The sequence below is a fragment of the Calonectris borealis genome, chromosome 2 (genome assembly GCF_964195595.1).
Source record: "Calonectris borealis chromosome 2, bCalBor7.hap1.2, whole genome shotgun sequence".
In the NCBI taxonomy this organism is placed as follows: Eukaryota; Metazoa; Chordata; class Aves; order Procellariiformes; family Procellariidae; genus Calonectris; species Calonectris borealis.
The window spans coordinates 152,428,918-152,455,063 of record NC_134313.1 but is presented as its reverse complement, the minus strand read 5'-3'; the positions used below and the strand labels follow the sequence as shown (position 1 = coordinate 152,455,063).

The window sequence follows — 26,146 nt, the reverse complement described above, 5'->3', positions numbered from 1 at the left end:
AGGGGTTAATGAAATGTGGTACAGAAAACTGCAGAAAGACACATAACTGGAATATTTAGTTATAATATTTGACGAAACTCTTCATCAGCATTGTGTTCTCCTTCCACTTGTGGAATAAATACTAACTTTATCTCACGGTTGTGCATGCAGGTATCATGGCTAAGACCTTCATGTGTATTTGAAAAGAAAGTTTATTCTTCAGCTTGTCTGCAAAAGATAAGATTCAAACCATTCTTACAACAGATAAAATCAGGAACATCTCCACTTGTCACGAGATATAGCAGTGTTACCACCAATAGAAAATGAGACAATAAACAACGTTAACTTCTTTGGATAAAATTTCCACGTGATAAAATATTGTTATTATCAACAATATTCCTCTGCAAATGTGCACCTGGAGCAGATTACACTGAAGGGAATGAAAATCCTGGCAAGGGTATTAAAGCTCATCAGGCATCTGGGGGGTTATTGTGGGTCTGGTCGATTAATTCACAGAATGCCAGAATAGCCGAGGTTGGAAGGGAGACATTAAGAAATCACCTAATCCAACTCTCCTGATCAAAGCTGGATTAATGAAAGCAGGTTACTCAGGACCTTGTACAGTTGGGTTTTGAGTTATTGGTCTATGTTAAGCATGTCCTATAGTGGGGAAAGGAAGAGGCCGGTTGCTGGCATGGAGGAGCAGTGACCCCTCATAGAATAAAAAACCCAACATGAAAGTTAAATACCAAAGCCTCCCACAGCAGCTTCATGTCCTTCGGTGCAACTTCCAGGCTCACAGGAGATACTTAAGATGCAGGAACAACATCACATATAATATACCTCTACTCTACCAACACAGAGGTGCAGATATGGCTATTAAAGGTTGCAGTATTACCCGCAGGCCTCCCCTTGCTTTGGTAGTCGTCTTATTTTACATTTTTCAATTCTCCATTCTCAAAAGCAACAATGACAAAAGGTTCCAAGCCTTCATTATTTCAAACCCCTGTCTTTTCTTCTGAATGCAGATGATGCAGAAGACAACAGACATTAGTTGGTAACCAAGCTGCTAGTCACATAAATTCCCTGACATATTGCTCAACTTATTTATGTTTCCCTCTTAGCATTCACAAAGAACTTTAGAAAAAAGGAAATTCTACAGTAAAGGTAAACAGACCAAAATAGAAGTTTTTAGGTCCAATCTCACTCATACTGCAGTATGTCAAACATCCCTCCTGATGGAAGAACAAGTAGAGCAATGACCGTGTAAGAAAATGAATGTGCACAGCAGTTTCTCAGCTAAAGCAGAAAACAAATTCTGGCCACAGCATAGTCAAATACAGAACAATAGGAATGCATCTCTTCTGTTTATAATACTATAGTAAAGGAACAAATAACTAAAAAATCTAGCAACTAAAAAGCCCTAGCTGTATAAAATCAACATCTGATAAACTGTTGAAGAGGGATGGATTCTTCTGCTCTGACTAGCCTCAGCTTGGCTCGTACAAGCAGCACATACACAGCAGCGCAGACTAGCCCCGTGTTTTTTCTGTATGCTATTTCTGCATGAATCTGGCGTGTCGCTGACTATTGTTATTAAAACAGATCAGTTACATTCGTGCTCTGGAGGAGGTAAGTTGCATTCTGTATGTTCTTTTTCCAATGTTTCATACAAAATACAACATACAATTAAAGGAAATTTAAAGAATCGTACTCCAGAATCATTGTATAGTGTCAGCAATATCTGAATAAAATGAATGCTTTCATAAGCTTCTATGTTCTACTGCCAGGTAAATGCTCATTCAACTATGTTTACTCTCAATATGTCTAAGCATGTGTAGCAATCAGAAAAAACTGCTAATTAGGTTAATCACGAGCACTTCTGAGGAAGCTACAGTTTCCTGGAAACTAGTTTCTGAATGTCTGTCTGAATTTAAATTTTGTGAAAATAATTAAAGTTGCATGTCTTGACAAATACTTGCTGTTCCCTGCCCTGCACTGCATAATACCACACTGCTAGGAATCTGCCTCAACAGCTAGGACTACCTCCTGAAGCAACAGCACTAATGGTGTCCTTAAAAATAACTGCTGATCACAGGACTGAAGTGCTCCACGGATGGGTACAGGCACTTTGGCAAGGACAGACTGGAAGGGCAAGTTGCCCTGTTTGTGAGAGGGCAGCTGGGATGCATGGAGCTCTGCCTCGGGACACCTGAGCCAGATGAGAGCTTATGGTGACACTGTGGTGGGTGTCTGCTACAGATTGCCTGATCACAAATACAAAGACAGTAGGTCCTGAGGTAGGCCTTCCTCAGACAACAGGTGGAAGAAGCCTCATGTGAGCAGGTCCTGGTCCTCATGAGGCTTTTCAGCAACCCCAATATCTGCTGAAGTGCAACACAGCAGGGCATAGGCAGTCCAGGAGGTTTCTGGAACGCACTGATGAAAACTTCTTGACGCAGATGACTGCGGAGCCAAGGAAGGGAGACACTCTGCTGGACCTCATGCTTACAGGGAAGGAAGAACTGCTGGGGCCATGAAGGGACAACCTTGGCTGCAGTGACCATGAATGTGGGGTTCAGGATCCTGAGAGAAGGGAAAAAAGCTTCAAGTTCCTCCAAGCTCAGAGAATGGACCATACCAATGTGCAGGAAATCAAGCAAAGGCAGCAGGAGGCATGCATGAATGAACAAGGAGCTCCTGACTAAACTCAGACATAAAAAGGGCACGTACAAGAAGTGGAAGGAGGACCCAGGTGACCCAGGAGGGATATAAAGACACTGTCTGAGCATACAGCAATGGATTTAGGGAAGCTAAAAACCATCTGGAGTTCAATCTGGTGAGGGCAGATTCAAGTGGCAACAAGAAAAGCTTCTACAGGTATAACAGCAGCAAAAAAAAAAAAAGTCTAGGGAAAATGCAGGCCCACTGCTGAATGATGCAGGGACCTGGTGGCAAATGACACAGACAGGACTGTAATACTCAATCTCTTCTTCACCTCAGTCTTTACTAGTAGGACTTGCTTTCAGGAATCCCAGGTCCCCAAGACCAGAGCAAGGAAGATTTAACCTTGGCGGAGAAGAATCAGGTTAGGGAACACTTAAGTGAACTGGATATACTGAAGTCCATGCATGGGATGTGACAAGATGTGGCCAATGTCATTGCAAGACCACTCTCAATACTCTTTGAAAGGTCTTGGTGATCGGGGGAGGTTCCTGTTGACTAGAAGAAAGCAAATGTCACTCCAACTTTCAAGAAAGGCAAGAAGGAGGATCCCAGGAATTACGGGCTGGTCAAACTGATCTCAATCTTTGGGAAGGTGATTGATAGAAAAAAATCCTCCTGGAAACCTTTTCCAAACAGATGAAGGACAAGGTGACTGGGAGTAGTCAGCATGGATTTATGAAGATGAAATCATGCCTGACTGACCTGATAGTGTTCTGCAAGCACATGACTGGCTGGCTGAGGGAAGAGCAGTGGATATTGTTTATCTTGACTCAGGAAGACTTTTGACACTGTTTTCTATAAAGTCCTCATAGACAAGCTGATGAAATACAGGTGAGATAAACGGACAGTGAGCTGGACTGAAAACTGGCTGAACTGTGAGGCTCAAAGGGTTGTGGTTTAGCAGCAAGAAAGCCGGTTGGACGCCAGTCACTAGTTGTGTACCCCAGGGGTTGATAGTGGGGCCAACACTGTTTAACCTCTTCATTGATGACCTAGAAAATGGAGCAGAGTATATCCTCAAGAATTTTGTGGATGATGCAAAACTGGGAGGAGTGGCTGAAAGACAGATGTTTTTGCTGCCATTCAGGGGGACGGAAACACGCTGGAGAAATAAGCAAACAGGAATCTCAAAGTTCAACAAAGGGAAATACCGAGTCCTGCAGCTGGGCAAGAATAACCCCATGCACCAGTACATGCTGGGGGCCAATTGGCTGGAAAGCAGCTTTGCAGAAGATGACTTGGGGATACCGGTGGACACCAAAGGAACCAGCAATGTACCCCTGTGGCAAAGAAGGCCAGCAGCCTCCTGGACTATATGAGGCAGAGTATGTCCAGCAAGTTGAGGAAGGTGGTCCTATCCCTCTAATCAGCATTGTTGAGGACACACCTGGAGTTCTGTGTCCAGTTCTGGCTCTCCAGTACAAGAGAGACATGGACATACTAGAGCTGAGCCCAGTGAAGGGCCACAAAGATGATTAAAGGACTTGAGCATTTCTCATAAGGGGAGAGGTTGAGGGCTGGGACGGTTCATCCTGGAGAAGAGAAGGCTCAGGGGGAATCTTATCAACATATATAAATATCTGATGGGAGGGGGTAAAGAAGACGGAGCCAGACTCTTCTCAGTGGTGACCTGTGACAAGATGAGAGGCAATGGGCACAAATTCAAATCCAGGAAATTCCATTTAAACATAAGAAAAAACTTCTTTTCTGTGAATGTGGTCAGACACTAGAATAGGTTGCCAAAAGAGGTTGTGGATCTCTGTCCCTGGAGAAATTCAGAACCTGACTGTACATGGCTCTGAGCATCGTGCTCTGGCTGAGCCTGCTCTGAGCAGGTGGGTTGGACTATATGATCTCCAGAGGTCCTTGCCAACCTCAACTCTTCTGTGATTCTGTATTTTTGTGTAGTCAGTATACAGATGTATAGATAGATGGAAGAAACTCAGAAGTCACTAGTATTTTCTTAGTACGCTTTCTGCAACAAGCTTTTTATTCAGACCTTAAATCTTAAGATCTAATACGCCTTAGAAGTGTATTAGCATTAGAAGCATAGTTAGCATTAGAAGCTCTTTTGTATATCTTGTTCTATGAACTTCTTCAGAGCTTTGACTGAATATTCCACAAAGGATCACACAAATTCTGCTCTCAGGGGCCCACTAAAGTACACCTTTTCACTTTTATTTTCCAAATTTATTACTAGACAACACTGTCACCCATTCTAATCAAGAGGATAATGTAATACTTGCACTCCCCGGCAAGGTTATATGTATCAATGCAACATACAACTTCAATAAATAAATGAAACGTTCTGTTAATTTGTCATTCTGCAATAAAATATTCAAGTTAAAAAAGTCAACTGCAAGAAACACTAACTCTCGTCTTCTGTGTTTCCTCTCAGATGCACAGGAAGAAATAGCATCATCTGACAAGCTGAATTCTGAAAAGTGTTGCTTTGTATGTTCACCATAAAATAATGAAAAAAAAGACAATTTAAATTACAGTCAAAGGTTTAGTTGTCAAGGGTTCTGAGCCAATCTAGAAAGACAAGACTAATGTGTCTCTTTAAAGATAAATTGAATTAAAATTAATCTGCCGATCTGAAGGAGCATTAAGCAAGCACACAGGAGCACTAATTTAAATTTCACAATTTTCAGGAAGACAGAAGAAAGGTTTATTGCTATGAGATAGATAAGACACTCAGAGATTCTCACCTGAAATCAAATGTAAAAGAGGTAAAAGATGCAGACCCAAGCAATCTACCCACATACAGCAATGAGACCCTACTGACAACAAAATGGACTGACTGAACAGAATGAGAGGAAAATGCAATAAGCTCGAAGCTCCATAAAATTTGCAAAGATGAAGTAAGGAGGAAGAGTCCTAGCTCCCCTTTGAGGTCGCACACACATTAGAGAATTGTTGATATCCATGAATTTTTTTTAAAGAGTAGTTGTTTAAACAGAAATATTCCAACCAGAGAGACATCAAATAGTGCTAAGAAATGCAGTGGCAATGACCTTGCTTCACAACCAAAATAACCCAAAGAAACAAACAGAGAAAAAAGGGGGAATTAGTAAGACTCCTTTCTTATCAATAGTCAGACATTGACCCAAATTCAGACTTGGTGACATCCATGCAACAACAGCTAATCATACAAGAAACAGATTTGGACTCTTAAATATAGCAAGCAGCTTAAATGTGGTGTTTCATATAGCATGAAGACGAAAATAAAACAAAGCAGCCCAGTCTAACTGAACACGGAATCAAAAGGGAACAGAAAACATCGTTTGTTTTTACTGAAAATAGTCTTGAGATACATCATTTGGTTTCTGTATTCTATCTGACAAGTCTTGCAAACGACGTTGATGACTCTGACTTCGCATGCTAATGCAGATGCATGATGGCAGACCTGAGGCTTTCCAGGGCAGGGCGTGCTGCCAGCTCTTCATACGTCCGAGCCGGCTAGGGCTGCATTGAGGCTGCAACAAGCTAGGAAACAGCTAAGCTTAAATGCTCATTGCCTTCTGAGAAGATAGCTACAATACCCGTCTCACTAATTTTGATTTCCAGTATCTTTCAGGTTACTTAATTTTGCTATTCTTGACAATCTTGTGTTCATTCCAGAAGTTGGGAAGCCCAGCCAGGAAACACTTCTGGGATTTGGGATAGACAGTATTGTTTGGGTTTGCAGGATGGTCTCTGTGGCTTTAATACAGTCACTATGCTTCTAGTAACAAGGTGCAGAAAACGACAAAGTTCGCTGACTTCATTGATAAATTCTATGGTTTTTCTTACAAAAAGACTCACAGTTGAAGTCTAAAGGGTTTTGGGCTGGGTTTTTTGTTCGTTTGTTTATTTTTTCCAGAAAGCCTCTGGCTGGACTGCAGGTTTAACAGACACATCGCACCCTGGCCACTACATGACTCTGTACAAGAACGTGCTTGCCAGCTGTGGGGATCCGCGCCTTTAGGAAGACCTGGCAGAAAGCGACTGCAGCTGGTGGCTGTGACCTTCCTGTCATTCAGCGCTAACTGGATTATGCCCACTGGATAAAGCAGATTTTGGCTCTGCATGATTTCTGAACACTACAGAAGGAAAACAAACAAAATACAGACAACTCTCAGTTCTCTGTGGTCAACCTATCTTTCTCAGATCAAGAAGTAGTTTAGATGTTTTATGGTGCCTGGAGTCAGTACTGGCAAACCCTTCAAACCCAGGCAAGCTGCGCGCGTGCAACCAGGAGCACGGAGGAGTGAGCAGCAGGCAGAGACAGCGACAGCTAGCTACGGAACTGCTACACTGAAATTTCAAAGTGCAGGACTTTCTTCATAAGAGTGGTATTTTAAACAGACACCCAGAAGAAGATGGGAATAAGATCGTTTGCAACATATTTACGGTGAAGAATTGGTCTTGTTATTTGAGGTGGAGCAGCTGAGTAACAGACCTGGTTGTGGCTGACATCTGATCGAAAAAACTCAGAAGGGAATTAGTGGGATCCCAGAATTAGCCCTTTAAAAAGCCACTAGGATTTGTCTAGCAAATAAATTACCTAAACAGAACTTGGGATCAGAAGACCTCTGGGACAAAAAGGCATGTGGAGGAATCTACAATAAACACTGCATTGCACCTGATGGCACTAGACAAGGCATCTGTGTTCTTCAAACACCAGGCATGGACTAAACCAGCAACGCTGCTGGCTCCACAGCACCTGAAATAATGCCTAGTGCTCAAAGTAAATGCACAGCTAATGAAAAATAAGTGTAGTTTTGGAGTTCAGTGGTGAGCAAATAACCTGTAAGTTGGTAAGTTCAATATACATCTGGATAAATAGATAATTGGAAAAGACTGAGCTTATAGCTTTTACCAACAAAATGCATATAAATTAAGAGGATAAAAGCATGCCTCACTCTTGGTCTCGCTCAGCTATACACTTCTTTGGAGAGGCAAAGAACAGGCAATGAGGAACATCCTGGCAGAACATAGGAGCGTCATAAGAGCCCAAATGACCGACAGTTTTACGATGTCAGTGATTTACGCTGCTTACCACACGGCAACAGCTTAAATGGAGCGAGAGTCACTTGCTGCTCTGACAAGCAAGCAAGGCAGTAGGTAGTTCTGGTTCTCCAGAAGGGAAATGAAGACTAGCTAAGGTGCAACCCTGCCCCTGTAAGGCTACAATATAAGAAAGAATGTGAAAGAAACATTTGGATGCCCTAACCAGGGAAAATCTGGAGGACATGGACTAGGCCAAATGCTGAGGCAACTGTGCAATACTTTCATCTTCAGGAGACATTATGGGACATGGCACAGAGATGCTATATTAGTACAAAAACACAAAAGCCGTTTGTTAGCAAAAAAAACATTAATCTATGTAAGTGTCATTTTGGTACAGGAAGAACTCTAGAACAGTTGTCCAAGGGTCTAAGTATCTTTGATAAGAGCTAGGGGTTCTGGGCAAAGACAAACAAATACCAGAATGCCACATGAGAGAAACAGCAAGCACAGGAACAAAGTTCAAAGAGGAGTACAAAGAGACAGTGGCCATCACCATCATGTTTCCCCTCCAAATGAGAAAAGGATATGAAAACACATAGAATGGTCAAGAAGGATTTTGTGTCTTGTCCATATCAGCGATACTGATGGTGCAGCTGTGCAGCAGATGTGAGTGCAAATCCCAATAAAGAATGTGAAAAACAGTACGAGTTTGTTCCAGCCCTGAGGTATCATCGTAGGAAGCAAACAAATTGAACTGAGCACCAGTATTTCTGAGGAGGGACACTGACAAAGTTTCCTTACAAGAGACTGAGCCACAGACAAAACTGAACATTACATAATATGTGTCCTTGCAAAACCCTACATTTTAATACATTAAAATGGTAAAATGGTCAAGGTCTCTTCTTCACGAGTATAATAGCTGTTTATTCATCAGAGGCCAATGCTAGCTGCTACTCACCAGAAGCCATTAATTGCAACTTCTAAAAACAGTTTGACAGTCATCACCTACAAGGTTCTGTGCTGGTTTTGGCTGGGATAGAGTTAATTTTCTTCATAGTAGCTAGTATGGGGGGAGGTTTTGGATTTGTGCTGGAAACAGTGTTGATGACACAGGGATGTTTTAGTTACTGCTGAGCAGGGCTTACACAGAGTCAAGGCCTTTTCTGCTCCTCACCCCACCCCACCAGCGGGCAGGCTGGGGGTGCACAAGAAGTTGAGAGGGGACATGGCTGGGACAGCTGACCCCAACTGGCCAATGGGGTATTCCATACCATATGACGTCATGCTCAGCATACAAAGCTGGGGGAAGAAGAAGGAAGGGGGGGACGTTCGGAGTGAAGGCGTTTGTCTTCCCAAGTCACCGTTACGCGTGATGGAGCCCTGCTTTCCTGGAGATGGCTGAACACCTGCCTGCCGATGGGAAGCAGTGAATGAATTCCTTGATTTGCTTTGCTTGAGTGCGCAGCTTTTGCTTTACCTATTAAACTGTCATTATCTCAACCCATGAGTTTTCTCACTTTTACTCTTCTGATTCTCTCCCCGATCCCGCTGCTGGGGAGTGAGCGAGCGGCTGTGTGGGGCTTAGTTGCCAGATGGGGTTAAATCACAACAGGTTCCCAGAGCAATAGATAGGCTATTTTCAACTAGCAAAGTATGATTTGTAAATTGAATAAAAACTTGGAAGAGATTTGGTCATTGCAGCCACATTCTCCAAAGCATTTGAAAAAGTGCAGGGGAGCAACATCCAGAGCTGGATTATGTTAATCCGATTTAAAAGAAAAAAAAGCCTGTCCAGTCTAAGATAGAAGGCAGACTTATTGCTGAGAAAACATCCTGCATAAAGTAATTAAGGCTGTTAGGGATGGCTGGGACAGTGCAATTCCAGCCTTTTACCAGGTTCAAGGCTCTCAGCACTATATGGAGTTTTGTTCAAAGCCAACAAGAGAGTGATTTCTGAGGTGCTAAAGAAATATGTCAGACGGAATATATGATGGTCATTTAGGGACTGAAGGAAACCATAGGAGAGCTAGAAAATACATGGTTTAATAAAAACTAGTATCAAATATAAAGTTCAATATAGAACTTTATGAAAAAACATGAACAGAGGCGTGAAAAAGGTTCTAAAAGATTGTTACATATGCCAAAACTAGAAAGACAAGTCAAGCAGAAGAACCGAAGATCTCCTGCAAAAATGTGGGCACAAATTTGTTTGCAGCATCTGGAAAAAACAGCTCATAGATTTTTAGCCTTATTTCAGTGAGGCAATGGTACCAAACAATTCCATGCTTACACATATCAGCTCTCTTTTTACTAGCCTTGGTGAAACTGCCACAATGCCTTCTGAGATCAGCTCTTGATTGGAAGCTGTGAATTTACGTAGTTTGAACTGAAGTATGATTTCAGACAGGTAATGCCAATTCGCATTATCCACAACCAAACAGTAGAAAATGATGTCAAAGTAATGCTGAACAACATCAGAGAAAGACCTTGGTCCACATACAGCAACAAGGCAGCACCAATGAATCCCTGGTTGCTTATTTTGTAGAACGTAAAGCTGAAAACAAGAACGCCTGCACTGGAGAAAACTGATGCCAGAGTCAGAGGGGCCTAACGGATATATAAACAGATATATAAAAAGGCAAGGAGAAACAAAAGGCTTAGGAAGACTTGTGGTCACAGGAGTGGCTGCCACTTCCCAAAAACTGTGCAAGCCAATGCTTGAGGCAGAGGCTGCCAACAGCAGGGGCTTCACCACCAGCAGCCCTGCACTCATGCGAAGTTGTAACCTCCCCTAGGCACACCCGGGAGGAACAGGTGGCATCTCCCTGAAATCCCAGCAAGGGGGAGAGAGATTGTTTTGCTGAAGAAGATCTTGGAAAAATCATAGCTGTTGCTGTTGCAGAGGCCAAGTGCAGAACATGGCTCCACCAGAACGACTGCGCTGCTATGAACTGCCAGAGCACAACAGGGTGGTGATGGCTGGGAAGAGACCCAGAGGCCCTTGAGTAACTCAGCGCTGCTAGCTAACTTAATTCACACATTAGAAACAGGCACTCAAAATTTTACACTGATTATTAACCGCTAGTACTTTTGTGTTTGCCCAGAAACAGAGGCTCCAGCTTGAATTGTATACAACTAACTGCAATTATGTACAGAGGCTCACGTTGTGCACACGAAAGAGGTAGGACTCAAGTCAAGCAAATCCAAAACTCAGCTGCATGTAAAACCTGCCAGTGCACTGTACTGTAATACTCTGCAATAGCAAAAGAGTTTTAATTTTTAATACAAATTTTTTGTGGTAATTTTTATTTGAAAGTATTACAGATTAGCTCTAAAAGGAATAGCTTGATACTTGCAACTGAATTAATAAATACTGAAGCTTTCTTCAGGACCTATTGTCTATGTATTGCTGAACTTCAGGCAGCCAAGGCAGCATTGTCTTGGCCTTTCCAGTTCAAATCATGGATCTAATACATTGCATCTACAATTCTTAGAGCACCTTGGACATCTTTCAGAAAAGCATATATGAGGATAACTCACCCATGTGCAGGCTGGTACAACGCTGATAAGCTTTACCTCTCTGCGTGTTACAGCATGCCAACACAGCATTTTATGTCACCAGTGGTTGGTTACCACTGGTCAGATAAAGACTCAATTTTTCAAGAACATAATGGCAATTTTTTGCCTTCACAATAATCCAGAAAAGAGCAACTAATATCTGAGAATATTTGGTCCAGGCACCAGTTTTCCCTGTACTAAAGATCTGCATTAGGGTAAGTGATCAGGACTACTTTCAAAGCAGCTGGTGTGTCCCATTAAACAGTACAACTATAAATATGTCATTTCAGTTTATAAATATGCTTAATTTCTCAATAGACCCATACTAACACGAATGCTATCATTTCTACTGCGTGTTTATAAAATGAAGGCCAAATATAGGACTAACCACTAAATTGCATAGCTTGATCAGACCATTACATTTTTCAATAGAAACTCCTGTAATTTGTAGTAGTATTTAACTATAGAATATCTTCCAAGAAGGGATTCAGTCCTGATTTGAAAGCGGCATAAAAAATTCCTTGTTTCTCTTGTTAGGTTTTTCTATGGCTAAGCACCCTTCTGAGAAGAATTTGTGCCAGACTGCTCATTTGAATTTCTCTGGCTTTGGCTTCCAGCTACCAGATCTTATTAAACCTCAGTCCAATAGATTAAAGAGTCTATTGTGACTACTTTTTCTCTCCTTGCTTGTTTATACACCACAGAAGTCATCTCTCAGTCTTCTTGCTGATCTAAAAAACAGATTAGGTTTCACAGTATTAAGCACTTTTCCCAGTCCTCAAGTACTTTCTGAACCACATCCATCTATTGCATACCTCCTTTAAAAATGCATCTCAGGAACAGGACATAATGCATTTGTATTAGTCTCAAAGATGTCACCTCCTGTTGCAAAATCAATTCTCTACTGATAACCTTTAAAACTCCTACTCTCCTCAATTTTGTGTCTTTAACTAGTCCCTAACTATAATTTGCCTTTTGGCTGTATTCAAGCGTATCTATTTGACTAAGCCCAAGTTACCAAGCAAAAAAGATTACTTTTCATTACTATCCTTTCTGAAGCAAAATTTACCATTTCACCAAGCTTTGTGTTACCCACAAATTTTATGAGTAATGACTTTGTGCTTGGTTATTCATTGCAACTGAAAATACTAAATAGTATCAGGCTTACTCCTGACCCTTCACAGTAGCCCACCAGAAGCCTCCCCTCCAGTCATGATTTTTCACTGACAATCAGCATATGTGATCTGCAAATCTCTGCTTCCACTTAACTGTGATCAGCCCCTGTGTGTGGAGTGTGAGTCACACACTTAACTCCCTCTTCACACTCCTCCACAAATAGCCTGTAACTCATGTATTGCAGTGCAATGCCTGGTTTCTCTTTCATGCCACAATCCCACCCAGCAGGCAGCTGGGCAGCAGATACCTTGTTCTACCAACCAGTTCTGTCCCTCCCATGAGAGAATGAGAATGAGAAGAAAACAGTCTGTAAGCTACGTTACTTGTATGGCAAATGCATGTGCAAATGCATGCCTACCTGGAAGGAAGATGCTGCTGTATTGCACGACAGCAATGCCAGCTGATGGGGTCTTGGACTTGGATAAGATCTTTGAGAGGATGTCTTCCTCTGTTCTGAAGCCCTTCTGCTATCATGTAATCTCATCTCGTGCAAAACCAGTCCTTTCTCCCATTATCTGCCATGGTGCTCTTGCATGCCATCAACACAAGAGAGATCTGAAAGGTCTTGTGATACCTGTGGATCATTGTAGAGGACCTTCCAACCCATTGGTTTTTCTTCTAACCATGATGGGCATATAATTTAATATTAAAACACCAGATACTTCCTTTATCTTCTCTTTGAACTTTCCCAGCCAAACTCAGTCTACTATGATAAAGCAGAATGTGTGCTATATTAAGGTGATTAAAAAAAAACAACCCATGGAACTGTACAGCTGTATCTACAATATTTTTATATAAATTAAATATTAATAGCAATATGGATGAGAATATTTTCAGGATCACAGTGCTCTAATAATCTTACATACTTTATATGCCGCTGATTTTTTTGCTTAAAGATAATGTTTATTAGTCCCACTTCTACACTGTGCGCCATCAAGATTAATTCTGCGCTGAGTGACTTTATAACAGTCATGCTACATTTTATTAGTTTATACATATAGAAGTAGATATTTTATTCAGAAATATGAAACAGAACCATTATGCTGTCTAGTTAAGGCTAGTTATTGCTTGAGAATGGCAGGGATACAAAAGAGCTAAATAGGATTTTAATAATGCAGATTTTATTGGGAAAAAAGGCACAATAAAACAGACTGTGACTCTGTTATTTAATCTAGAAGAACTACCAAAATGAGAATTTCATCTTGAATGTGCATCATGCAGGAATGCTATATGGAATTTACTAAACTCGCTAAGTTGTTGTCTAAGGCCCATAAAAATAAATAAACAAACTAGCAAAGTTTTGCAAGAGGCAAGAGAAATGAATTATACTCGGGAAATGAATGAATTAGGTTAAGACATGCTAACAAGAAAACAGATTTTTCCATGACCAGCCTAATTAGTGAAACTTCGTTCCTTATGAACTCCTACTGTATGTGCATACATTTTTGCAGCAAGTCCAACTCCCTTCCTCCCTAAACTGCACCTCCCAGCCTTTCACTGTGCCCCCAGTCCTTAAAGCCCCCGTTTCCCTGCTGCTTCCTCCAGCAGCCAGGCAGGAGGCAGAGCGTGGGAGCAGCCAGCAGCACGTGCCCGCTGCCCGCCCGGGGCACATCAGGCAGAGGGGGACCTGCTGATGCTGCGGGTTTCAGCCTTCGCTCTGCGGGAACATTCATAAGATCTGTTTTCCGCCCCAATACTGTTTTTCACAAAGCTTTGTAGGACTTAGTGCATACAACCGCTTCTTCACTGCTATCTTTGAACTAAAAAAGAAGCGTCAGCGATGTGAGCTTCAAGTAACACAAATGACATAAGAATCCACGTACATTTTCCATGAACTGCTTTACTTCTTGTTTAAACAAAGATGGGTCAATGTGTATGGCAACAAACTACATGTGGAAAAAGCAGTGGAAGAGGACAGAGATTCCCTGCTTTCACAGAAGATTTACTGAATTTTCCTAATTCAATTAAGTTCATGATAAATGCAAAAAGTACCTGATGCTTCTCTTTTTTCCCACGTCTCTCTCTTAACTGAAACTTGGTACCTCCCTCTCATCTGAGTCATCACTACAAGAAAATAAAGCTGATAGTGAGGTGACAGTAATGCAAGAAGGCTCTTGTTTAATCCTTACAGTTTCTGCACTGCTGCTGGCTCTGATATTCAAAGCAACATCACGGAGCTCTCGCATGAACACAAATTAAAGAGAAGAGGCAGAACAGGGAGCTACGGCTGCAAGAGCATCAAAGAGGCGTGATGGATGCACTCAACCCCTTAACCAAACTAGCGGTAGTTTGGTACGGGCTCCAAAGGAGGTAAAGGCCTGAGCTGTAGCTGGGCCAAGCACTCCTCTAGTTCCAACATGTTCTCTGAAAACCCACAAAGGAGCAGAGTGACACAGTGAGCATCGATGCGTATGAGCTTGGAACACGGATCATGCGATTAACACGTGAATAGCGGGTGCCTTTTCGAAGATTCGTTTATCAAGGAACAAAGTAAGTTGTGGATACAAGGAGTCTCATGCATACCTTTCCCATCGCATGTAATTTGACTACAAGCCAACCACTTTATTCCACAAATACGACAGCCTAAATGAGCCTTCTCTGAGCTCTCCCTGCCAGGCAGCGTGGCTGCATGGCGGTGATCTCCCCTTGAGCTGGGACGCCTCTCAAGGTTGCTCCTCGAGGCAGAGAGACCTTTTACCAACGGCAGATCTTTGGTAAGCGACCGATATCGCACATAACCTTGTAGTATGGTAACTTTGATTTGTGTCGTGGTAACTTTGAATCATTGTTCAAATGACTGTGCCGTACAGTAATAGAGTGAACCTTGCCATCGAACTTTGTAAGGTGCACTTTTACAACATCATATTAAAACCACTTTTGCTAATACTTTTGGTGATCTGAATCACTTGCAACAAGAGGCGTGGAGCTCCAGAAGCCCACAGCAAAAGGTATGTGAGCCCTTCTCTGCCAAGCACTGGCAAATTTTGGAAGCTTCTTGAGTTAATTTTCCTTGTGGAAGAGAAACTGGCAGTACAAAACAAGTATCTTCTCAGCACAGGATGTTTATTTTCAAAAGTCCAGCTGCCCTTCTTCCTGAAGCCAGAACGATAACAAGCAGTGCTCAGGTAACCCTGTTCAGCCAAGGCTTCAGACTGGGTGTCTCTCCCCTCTCCAGAAAAATGTCTTCACATCTTCATCTGCCTCTCTGCAGGGATCTGCACAGACTTGTGCGCCAGACAGCACTTACTGCTTCTCTGCAGGAACGATTGATCGGAGCTTCATGTCTGACCACATATCCCTTCCCTTGTCTTGCTTAAGACAATGCAGTCAAAGACCAGGGAAACTGCACATGGAACCTCCTTCCATGAGGTTGCACGGAAGATTCAGAAACACTGTATCACTGGCCTTCGTTTGCATTATCAGGAGTTAAAGGTAATAAGGAAACTTTTAGATTACACCTTTGTTACGTAACTGCACAAAACTAACACAAGTTTTTATCTGTTTTAATTCAGACACGATTACTACAAAAAGCTATCTCACCCAAGAGAGGAGTACTGTTAAGTTTATGAGTCTTGGGGTCAAATCTAACCATGGTTGCAGCTTGCCTGCTTTCAGGAGGAGAAAAGGGAAAATCACTCATTTGTGGACAGTTCCACAAATTCCTCAGAAGGAGAGGCAGACGAGCTCTCCTTCCAGAGTCTGGGGGAGATTTATAGCAAGTTTCAGCAGAAAGAACCATGGAACTCTATACACCTATAGTGTTCGCAGCAAGTTTGTCTCAGGATGGTTGGTCTTTAGAGGGGAGTTCACAGTGACAGGTCACTTGGCTTTCTTGCAGCTGATGCTATGATTTATTTCATGGGAATGTAATAAACAGGAATAGCTGCCCCCGAGCATTTACCATAAGATCATAGGAACTGGACTTACAAAATGAACAGAGCTGCATAAATATAACAAAGATCAAACTTCTTAGATGCTAAAATACACTACTTCCAGGGAAAAGAAAGACAAGTGGTCAGAATGGTTACAGTAAGCCCCTACGGTGCAACCAGCTCTACAGCTTGACTAAACCACCCCTTCTCCTGCCTTGCAAACAGATTCAAAGACCTATTCCTGCCAGTCAAGTTAAAGCAGTAAAAACCCAAACAATTCCACAAGGCAGTATCAGACCAGAGCTCGGGACACTGCATTTCTGCAAAAGCAACATCTGTCTCCAAAACAATTTTTCCCCCTTTGTTTCACATGGGATAACAACCACTACAGACCACATCCAGTGACAAAATCCAACAGTGTATATATCTACTTGAGGCCACTTCACACTTGCCTTCCATAAGAAAAAAGCAAATAATTTGATAGAAATTAAATCTCCCACTTTTCTGGGCCTGACTCATTTCAAAAACAAAGGGTAGCTCACCACTACAGCCAATGCCCGTCTCACTTTCCTTGCCCACCTAAGCTGAGGTTATACAGTAATCACTACTCCAAGACAAAACTTCTGTCAGTGGTGCTTCATCACAAGTGTCTCCTCTCATGGAAACATTGGGTAGTGACGTATTGGTACTATGGAACTATGATCTATTGGCACTATGAACTGAAATATTGGCCTAGGGACCACCCAGCTGTACAGGCTCCAGCTGCCGAGGTACCTTCTGTACCTTTCTGCACCACATTCCCACCAGCCACTTCTAGACAGGATCATCTGTATGTTCTTTCCCTCCCCTACCTACAAGAGGAGGTTATGCCATGTCCTCCTCTTTCATGTTCTCACCATTGATGCACACCTCCACCCAATTGCTTCAGAAGCAAATTGTCATCTTCTTTGGTTTCTCTGCTAGCATGAGTCTTTAAGATACTGAACCACGACACGTGACATGCCACACTGCACACTACCCACACTGCTCCTCTTCTCCTTTCTTTATCACCTACAAAGATCTGTAGGAAGGGCCACTACTTGCTCCGACTGTATCAGATGGCAAGGCACGGCAATGTAATCTTAGCACAGCATTTAGATGAAGTGCAGAATTGCCTCATAGGGTTAACATCTTTTTGTCCCCCCAATAACACGCCCATCCCACCATCACTACTTACAAAAGAACCATTGTGTGTCATTGTCTTGTTTTCCACACCTGGAACATTACCTTCTCCATACCTTCTCATTCTCCTCACTTCCCCACTCTCCTCCTCTTTTCTTAGTAATGTAATGTCGTGGTTTAACCTGGCAGGCAGCCAAGGTCGCCTGTCACGTGCCTGTCGCGGGGGTTGGAGTACTTGTAGTGACTGTTGCCGGGGTTTGAGTGGCTGCAGTGCTTGTCGCACTGGTTGGAGTAACCGCAGTGACTGTTGGCGGAGTTTGAGTAGCTGCAGTGCCTGTTGCGGGGGTTGGAGTAACTGTAGTGACTGTTGGCAGAGTTTGAGTAGCTGCAGTGCCTGTTGCGGGGGTTGGAGTAACTGTAGTGACTGTTGCCGGGGTCTGAGTAGCCATAGTGGTTGTTGTGGGGGTTGAAGTAGCCACGGTGCCTGTCGCAGGGGTTTGAGTAGCCACAGTGGTTGTCGTGCGGGTTGAAGTAGCTACAGTGCCTGTCGTGGGGGTTTGAGTAGTCACTGTATCTGTTGCTGGGGTTGATCTCTGGACAGTATTCCTGAATAGTTGTTTAACTCTAAACAAGGCCTGAACCACATTCAGGAGACATAGCAATATGATCATGCTTGTTTGAACATCCCAAGGATATTCAAAATTCTCAGGGAATATTGTGGACATCTTCATGAAGAGGATAGAAGAAAAAGGAGTTTCTGAAGATATGGAGGGGAAGGTGAACAAGTGAGAGAAAGTGTCCCATCCTGTCTCCCCCCTAAATTCATCCTCTGAGGTGAAGACGTAAGAAGTGTAATTATTAATAGTTTCCAAAAGATAGCTCCCAAAGAACAGGAATGATGGCAGTGCTGAGTACAGGCTCGTGACCAATAATTTTATCATAACATAAAGCCAGGTCACACAGTATAGCAAAGCAATGACCTTAATCCATTTCCCAGAGATGACCAACCCCACATACAAACTGATAATCAGCAGTATAGACAGCCAGTAAGGTGCTACATACCACAACTGCAAGAACAGATCCAAAAACTCTGAGAGCAAATAAATAAACATTGTGAACATCGAGTACTAAACTGATATAATGAATGCTTATAACAAATTTGTTTTAACCCGTTCGGGTCAGATGTGTCGTTATCTCAACCCTTCGTGCCCCACGTTGGGCGCCAAAAAGGACTGTCGTGGTTTAACCTGGCCGGCAGCCAAATACCACGCAGCCGCTCACTCACTCCCCCCGCCCCCCCAGTGGGACGGGGAGAGAATCGGAAGGGTAAGAGTGAGAAAAACTCGTGGGTTGAGATAAAGACAGTTTAATAGAACAGGGGAAAAAAGGGAGAATAATAATGATAATGATAGAATATACAAAATAAGTGATGCACAATGCAATTGCTCACCACCCGCGCTGACCGATAACCAAGTAGCGATCAGTACTTCCTGGATCACGCCTACCATTCATATACTGAGCATGACGTCACATGGTATGGAATACCCCATTAGCCAGCTGGGCTGGCTGTCCTGATTATGTTCCCTCCCATCTTGTGTACCTAGCTCAGTCAGTAGGCACGGGAGCTGTCCTTGGACTAGGAGGGCACTTAGCAACAACTGAAAACATCAGTGTGTTATCAACATTCTCCTCATACTAAATCCAAAACACAGCACTAGGAAGAAATTTAACCCTATCCCAGCCGAAACCGGGACATGTAAGAAATGGAGACTCTCACAAACTAGAGACCTCACTCCTGGGTTTCATTCTCCTAAAATGTCTGTAAGCTATCCTGCGTACACAAACACACACACACACATATATGTCTGTATGTATATACCTATAGCTTTCTTCCATTCTTACGTTTTAAGCCAGAATTAAGGATTCTGTATTAATCCTGACACCAGATGGTAGAAGTTCACAAAATATTAAAAATAATGAGATAACCTGTTCATAAACACAGGGCTTGAGTCTTCAATCACAGAAATATACTGAAAGATGAAACATCGCAGCTCTTTTAAATCCAAAAGGTTAAATTTGAAACGTCATTATTTCTTGAGAGAATTATTTTGAAGAATTCATTGTTGAGGAAAGTACTGAGTTTTATGTTCATGGCTCTACAGCTGGATTTCTTAAATTAAGCTCATTTCCTTACCCCTATCCTTCCACCCCCATAAACATCAGCTCATTTTTTTAAAAATGCACAGTGAACAAGAAAGAGGCAATTTAAAATGAGGCACTGTAGAAATTGACTGTGACGGGTGTTCAAAGAATGAATCAGTACCTGACTGTTCTTTTACTCTTCCTTAAGCATCTGCTTTTGGCTACTTTTCTGATTTCTCCTTGATGCCTGACCCTAACGAAACCTCAAGGACCTCCTCGGGAACTGGGGAGCTAAGGGAAAAAAAGAAAAAAAAAGTGTTTCTAGTGCCTCCTACCTGGCTTTGGATAACCTTCATGCTCCAGTGCTACTCAAAGCACCTCATTTGTTGAGAAATACAGGTTTAGACTTTCTGGTTATTGTTAACAGCTGCTTTTACACAATATTGGTTTTCCCATTAAACTTAGAAAAATCACAAGTTCCTTGCTAGCAATCAGTTCTTCCCCCAGGCAAGACACAGGCTACCTGCAGGAGGGAACCAGTGCTTGCCAGGAGTACTTGTGGTGTCTGCAGTAAGCCATTCTTCAACCCTGCAATGACTCTGGATTAAATTAGATCTGCCAAAAATTTCTACTGAATTTCTACTAGCGTCATATTATTCTTAATTAGCAAATGCAAATAAAAATTGCAAATGTATATAATAAAACGTATATCTAACTCGACTCAGTCTTTTGCGAGGCACACTCCCTGACTGAAATATTCAGTACTAAAAAAAAGACCACAATATCATGAATGTAGGAAACGAATGGTCAGGAAACCTGGGTGGAAAACAAAGATAGAATCCTAGAAAAAGTAATTCTAGATTAATATACAAAATAGGGGCTTTTTTCGCTTCATGTTTCACAAAGAAATATAGAATTATTCAGGTTGGAATTAACTCAGAAGGTCATCCAGTGCTCAAATCAGGCTTAACACTGAATCCAGACCAGGTTGCTCAGGGCTTTACCCAGCTGGGTCTTGAAAACCTCCACGGATGGAAATTCACAACCTCACGGGCAACCCGCTCCACTGCCTAATTACCCTGATAGTGAAAATGTTTTCCTTGTATAACATTGACTCTGATGCTAATTTATATTGTATAAAGTTGAAATCTCCCATTTCAATTTGTCATTGTCTTTTGTTGTCCCAGTACACATTGCTGTAAAGAGCATGGCTCCATCTTCTCAGTAACCTCCTTGTAGGTGTCGGATAGCTGTTGTTAGGTCTCTCCAATGCCATCTCTTCTCCAGGCTGAATAAGTCCTGTTCCTTCAACCTCTCCTTGCGGGACAAGGGCTCCAAGCCCTGAGCATCTTGATGGCCTTTCACTAAACTCGCTCAAGTTCACTGATGTCTTGGGAGAGTCCAAAACTGGACACAGCATTGCGAACATGGCCTAAGGCGTGCTGAGTAAAGGAGAATAATCACTTCCCTCAATCTTCTGGCTGTGGTCCTCTTGACAGAGTCCAGTCTGCTGCTAGCCTTCACTGTATTGTGCTGATCAAGGATGAGCACGTAGTTCATTCTTGGTTTCTTGTTCAATTTTGGTCCCATTTGCTGAGCCTGTCAGCACAGGTGCCAAGTAACACCAAACAGCTGAATGAGCAAAGCAGAAGTGCAAGATTTTCTGCCCAATTTCGCAGCCTGTCCTCACTTCATATAAACGGAAGATCATCTCCCCAGTCAGGATATTGCTTCCTCACACCATGTAAAATCATATAATCTGTTAGGGTAGCAGAACTGCAATGATGATGTGAGTCTTCCACAGTCTTAGGCTGTTTCTCTATATATTTGAGCTATAGATAACAAACCACCCAAGCAAAATCACCAGTTCTGTTACATCTTTTCTGTAGTGCTCTATAGTGTTATTCTTTTTGCATCAGAAATTGTTCAAACCAGAAAATACCATGAGGGTGTGGGATTTTCTGGATGAATTTCAATGTGAAGGTGTGGCCAGACATAGCGTTATACAGTCAGAGTTTACCAGCCAAAGTGTACATTTGTAATCAGGGACACAAACAAAAGGGAGCAGCAAGAAGAGGCTCTATTTCAACGGGAAAGCAGGGTTTTCCACCTAAAATGCGACAAGCCAATAGTGCAACATGAAACACAAGATATTATCAGTCCTCATTCAGTTTACGAGCATAATATCAAACTTCCCTTATCTAACATGCCAACACCGTAATGAAACTAAGATAAAAATATGAGCAAGCCTACTTCATCCAAGATGTCTAAGTACCAATATACACATACTGTGTTTCTCTTTGCTTCAATAAAAATACTTACAGAATATATCAGTAATTTTTTTCACTAAAGTTTAGAGAGGAAAAAGCATTACGATTTCATCAAGCATAGCCAGAAAAGGCTTCAATTTTAAAGGGGACTGTAGAAGTGGAATTTGAAGTTGGGTCTCTGAATCTTAATGTCTGACTCACACGTGAATGCACTGCCAACCCTGTGGAACCCAGAATTTCCCACACATTTTTGCTGGCAGGCACTGATGCTCATGAGTGTGCTGCCTGTCTGCTGTGATTGCCTGAAGAAAGCATCCCTTGACTTATGAGCCATAAGAAAACAGAGTAAGTATATACACCATAGTGTATTGTTTTACTTACCATTGCTGTATTTAAACACTTAGAAAGAATCTCTCTATCAATACTTTACAGGGAAACTTTTGAACGCTTGAACACTCTACGAACACTTCTGTATTTTCCTATATCCAAGTAAAATATATTCATCTTCCGTGAAAAGGGGTTCTTGCACAATTTTACAGCTGACATATATATTTTTCATCAAATCCTGTCTGCATTCATAGTTCTCTACTGGGATTAGTAGCATATAATTTGAACAGAAATAGTGCGGAGAAATACACAGTGGTTTTAAAAATCAGAAACGGCGCTTGTTTATGATAATATTTGCAGCTCTTCCATCTAAGTACCCACACAGATTGCACATACTCCCACAGAGATGGAAATTAATAATATGCGAAATACCTGTGCAGCTTGAGCGTCACAGTTCCATAAACAGTAGCAAAGCCCAGAAGACGAACCCATCTTAGGAGAACACAGCGAAATACACTTGGCTCAAAATACAAAATGACAACCTATAGAACAGAAAGATAGAGAGATCTTCAGTACCGCTTTAATGCGAAAGTAGTTCTTCATTCAAATGCAGAATAGTTGCAAAACAGGACATATTTCAGCTCATACTGCTGTATATTTGGATTTTCTAGTAAAGTGACAGAATGATCAGATCAACCAGCTGGCACAGTTCTAGGCACCAACTCCTTTTGAAGGGAGCTGGCAAAAGCCCTGTGACAGACTGTGAAGTGACAACACTTTTAAATGCAATTCCACTGACTTTTCTTAGCTGAGGGAAAACAGAGAAGAGGATAGAACAGACAAGGACATTTTGCTTGAGCTATTCCAGTAATATGCAGCTGGCCTAATTCTGGTTTGATGGACTGTATTTACTAGGTTACACTTCAAAGTCACTCCTTCTAATAAACCTAGCAAAATTATGGCTGCTCATTTTTCTCTGCCAACTATTCTGCCACACTAAAAATGATTGCACCAGCCTCTCTCTGTCCAAAACCCCCAAATCTCAATGTCATATTTGACTCTTTCTTATTCTTCCCCATATATTTTCCCTAAGCTATACCAAATCTCCCTATGCATCACCACTTTCTTAACAGAAATAACCTCTTTGTTCACTTATGGATTTCTCTAATCACAACAACAGATAGGTCCTACTGGCCTTTTGCTCTATCTACCAACTACCATGCATGAGGACAACACTCAAGAAACAGTAACATAAAGGTACTTCTGCAGGTATAGTGGGTATAAACGCATCATTACCAAGTAAAATGCCACCCTTATCTAAAACGGGACTGCTCAAATGGTGGACTCAGTCACGAACTGAACCAGGAGTCTACTTCTTGTTCCAACAGACATTGTCCCTCATGTCCTGAGGGATGATCCCATATTCCTTCCCACTCGCCTGGCCCCACCAGGAGCCTGCTGTCCCAGGGATTCGGCTGTACACTGCCCTTACCCCACCTGCAGATTCTGGTTGGTCCAGCAAAGCTGGATCCAGTGCATCCCACCCGTTTGACCAGAACCTGGCAAAATGACCCAATGCACCGTAGTACAAATTAATTGGGTAATCCTGGTCTAGAGAAAGTAAGTACTGAAACATTTCAGGCCATCTGCTACAGCTTGATTTAGAGTCAGTACATTCTGGCAGTTGAGGTAGTATTGTGCCTACCGGCTGCCACATGGTATTATTTTCCTAAGTAAATGCTTTTCTATGTGGGAATTCAAGCCCAGGATATTGGCCAAAAGCCCAGGACTACGTCCTTTGGGTGACATAGACATATTTAGGAGAGTGGGGGCAAAAATGGCAGACATGTGGGCTGAGAGAGATAGAAGCTGCTGTACTTCGCTCGCATGTTTTTTTACAGCAGGATCAAGCTATTTCTTTAAAAAATATGGTTTGTTGAATCAAACCATGGTGCAAAATTTAATCTGCTTTTTTTCACTGTTATTGGACTGACATGTTTCAAGGTAGAGATTTTTAAGGAATCTGACAAATTCTACGTGTAGGGCAGGGAACAGCGTGCAGCAAAAAAAAATCAGCTGGAAAACCAAAATGCATTCACACACACACGAACACGTTTGTGTAAATAGAGCATCCAGCAAGAAGTTTCTCAGAAAGACCTGAATGATAGTAGTGGCCTCTTATCCTAATATACAGTTATACACGTTAGGACAGTTGCAGAACCGGAGCAAAGTCTGTAGCAGTAACCTGCCTCCTGAGGTTTGCCAGGGGGTAGAAAACACCCTGTTTCATCTTTGATTCTTCCAAACTAGAAAAACAATGCCAAAGAAGACTGGCACGCAGAGACTCCGAACATTTCAAAGTTGATCTGAAAGCAGAATTTTTCAGATGATTGAAATGGGAAGGTCTGAAAACTTTCCAGGCACAGAATTTTCTGTACAAGGGAAACAGCTCTCTTTGCCATGAAATCTGACATAGCAATTTTATCTGCAGTTGCTTGTTGAAATATTAACTGCTTGTGTCTAGAAAATCTGATTGATTTGCATTGAACCATTTGTATGAGCAGCTGAGGCATTTGGCTAGCTATCAACCAAAAAAACACCACTTCCAATGCAGCACGGTGTGAGCTGGCATGTGGCAGCTCACCATGAAGGCTGCAGAGGCAAGGCTCTGTTCGCAAAAGCTGTTCTCATTTCCCCGTTTGAATGTAGACACATTTGAACTACTCCTTCGCCCAGTGGTTGAGTACATTGCGGAAGCTGTGAAAGACTTGATCCAAGTTTGATTCCCTTTTGGGTCTCTTCCTATGTTTGTATGATGGAGAATAGTTGCAATGCCCTCCCAAGGGCCAACACCCATTTCTACCTAGTCTTCCATAACTTGCACGTAGTCTGGCATGGACCAAGGCTTTGAACAGCAAGAATTGCTATACTTACGTTTTGCTTGCTTCTCAGGCTTTTCAGAAGGTTATTCTAAGAGTATGTCCTTCCCATCAGGGCTCCCCGGGATGTTCAACTGACTACCCTCTCTAAGCTTTTGTCAGCATTAAGTCTCTTATAATCACAGTGAATTTTAGGGCCACAATTTTTAAATTGAATAATCTTTAATGGATTGGAGCCAAGGGGCTACAGAAACACTGCCCTGGAAGCTCAGTACACCAAAAGCCACGCTCAAGTTTTTCAACTTAGTGGAATTACATTCCTACAAAGAATATATGTCTGGTGAAAAATATGGCTGCTGCACTCCATCCCTCACTCTCCCTAGCTAAAAAACAAACAAAAAAAGAAACATAACACAGAGAAGCCTTGACTTTGTTTCGTATCAGCCTCTTCTACCATCTGGTCACCAAAACCCCCATTCCCTACTGTTCTTCCCAGAGATAAGCCTTCCTTTAAAATGACAAATAATACGCAGCAATAGGTTGCGGAGCTCCGAGCTAGGAGCATAGGATGAGCACAGGATTAACCCATGTACCCAGGCTGCTCTGAAGAGAACAAGGGAATCCCTCTGCAGTTCTAAAAGACTACTCTGCCCACCAGAGTAGTCCCCTTTTGCTGACCATGACAGCGGCATAAATCTCATTAAAAATGCTTAGAGGTTTTGCTGATGGATGTCACAAAACCTATTTACTGTACATAAGGAAATGTGATATCCTCTTTCGCCAGCTCCTGAAATCCATTTAAATACCAGACATCAGTTTCTGTTCCTTAAACAACAAAGATCTGAGGAAAAAATAGTTGGAAACTAGAAGAAGTCAGACAGTGCCTGTTAATGTACCAGTTACTGCAGCTGTGCGTGAGACTTCATAAACTGTGGCTCATCTTTGTCATTTGGACAAATGCATTTAGATGTTTGCTTTTAACCTCAACGTGTTTTAAGCTATTATTACCCTTGCCAAAACATTGTCCCAGTAGTCACGCTACCACTTGTGGAGTCAGAGA

General features: G+C 42.2%; 1 protein-coding gene across 1 annotated transcript in view; it reads right to left on the bottom strand.

The window, feature by feature from the left end:
* The window catches only part of GPR158 (G protein-coupled receptor 158), a 204,313-nt gene that overhangs the window by 31,034 nt on the left and 147,133 nt on the right, over nt 1-26,146 (bottom strand). The window contains exon 6 of the mRNA XM_075140803.1: nt 22,640-22,749. Within this exon, the coding sequence (XP_074996904.1) occupies nt 22,640-22,749 (110 nt within the window). The remainder of the gene's footprint in view (nt 1-22,639; nt 22,750-26,146) is intronic.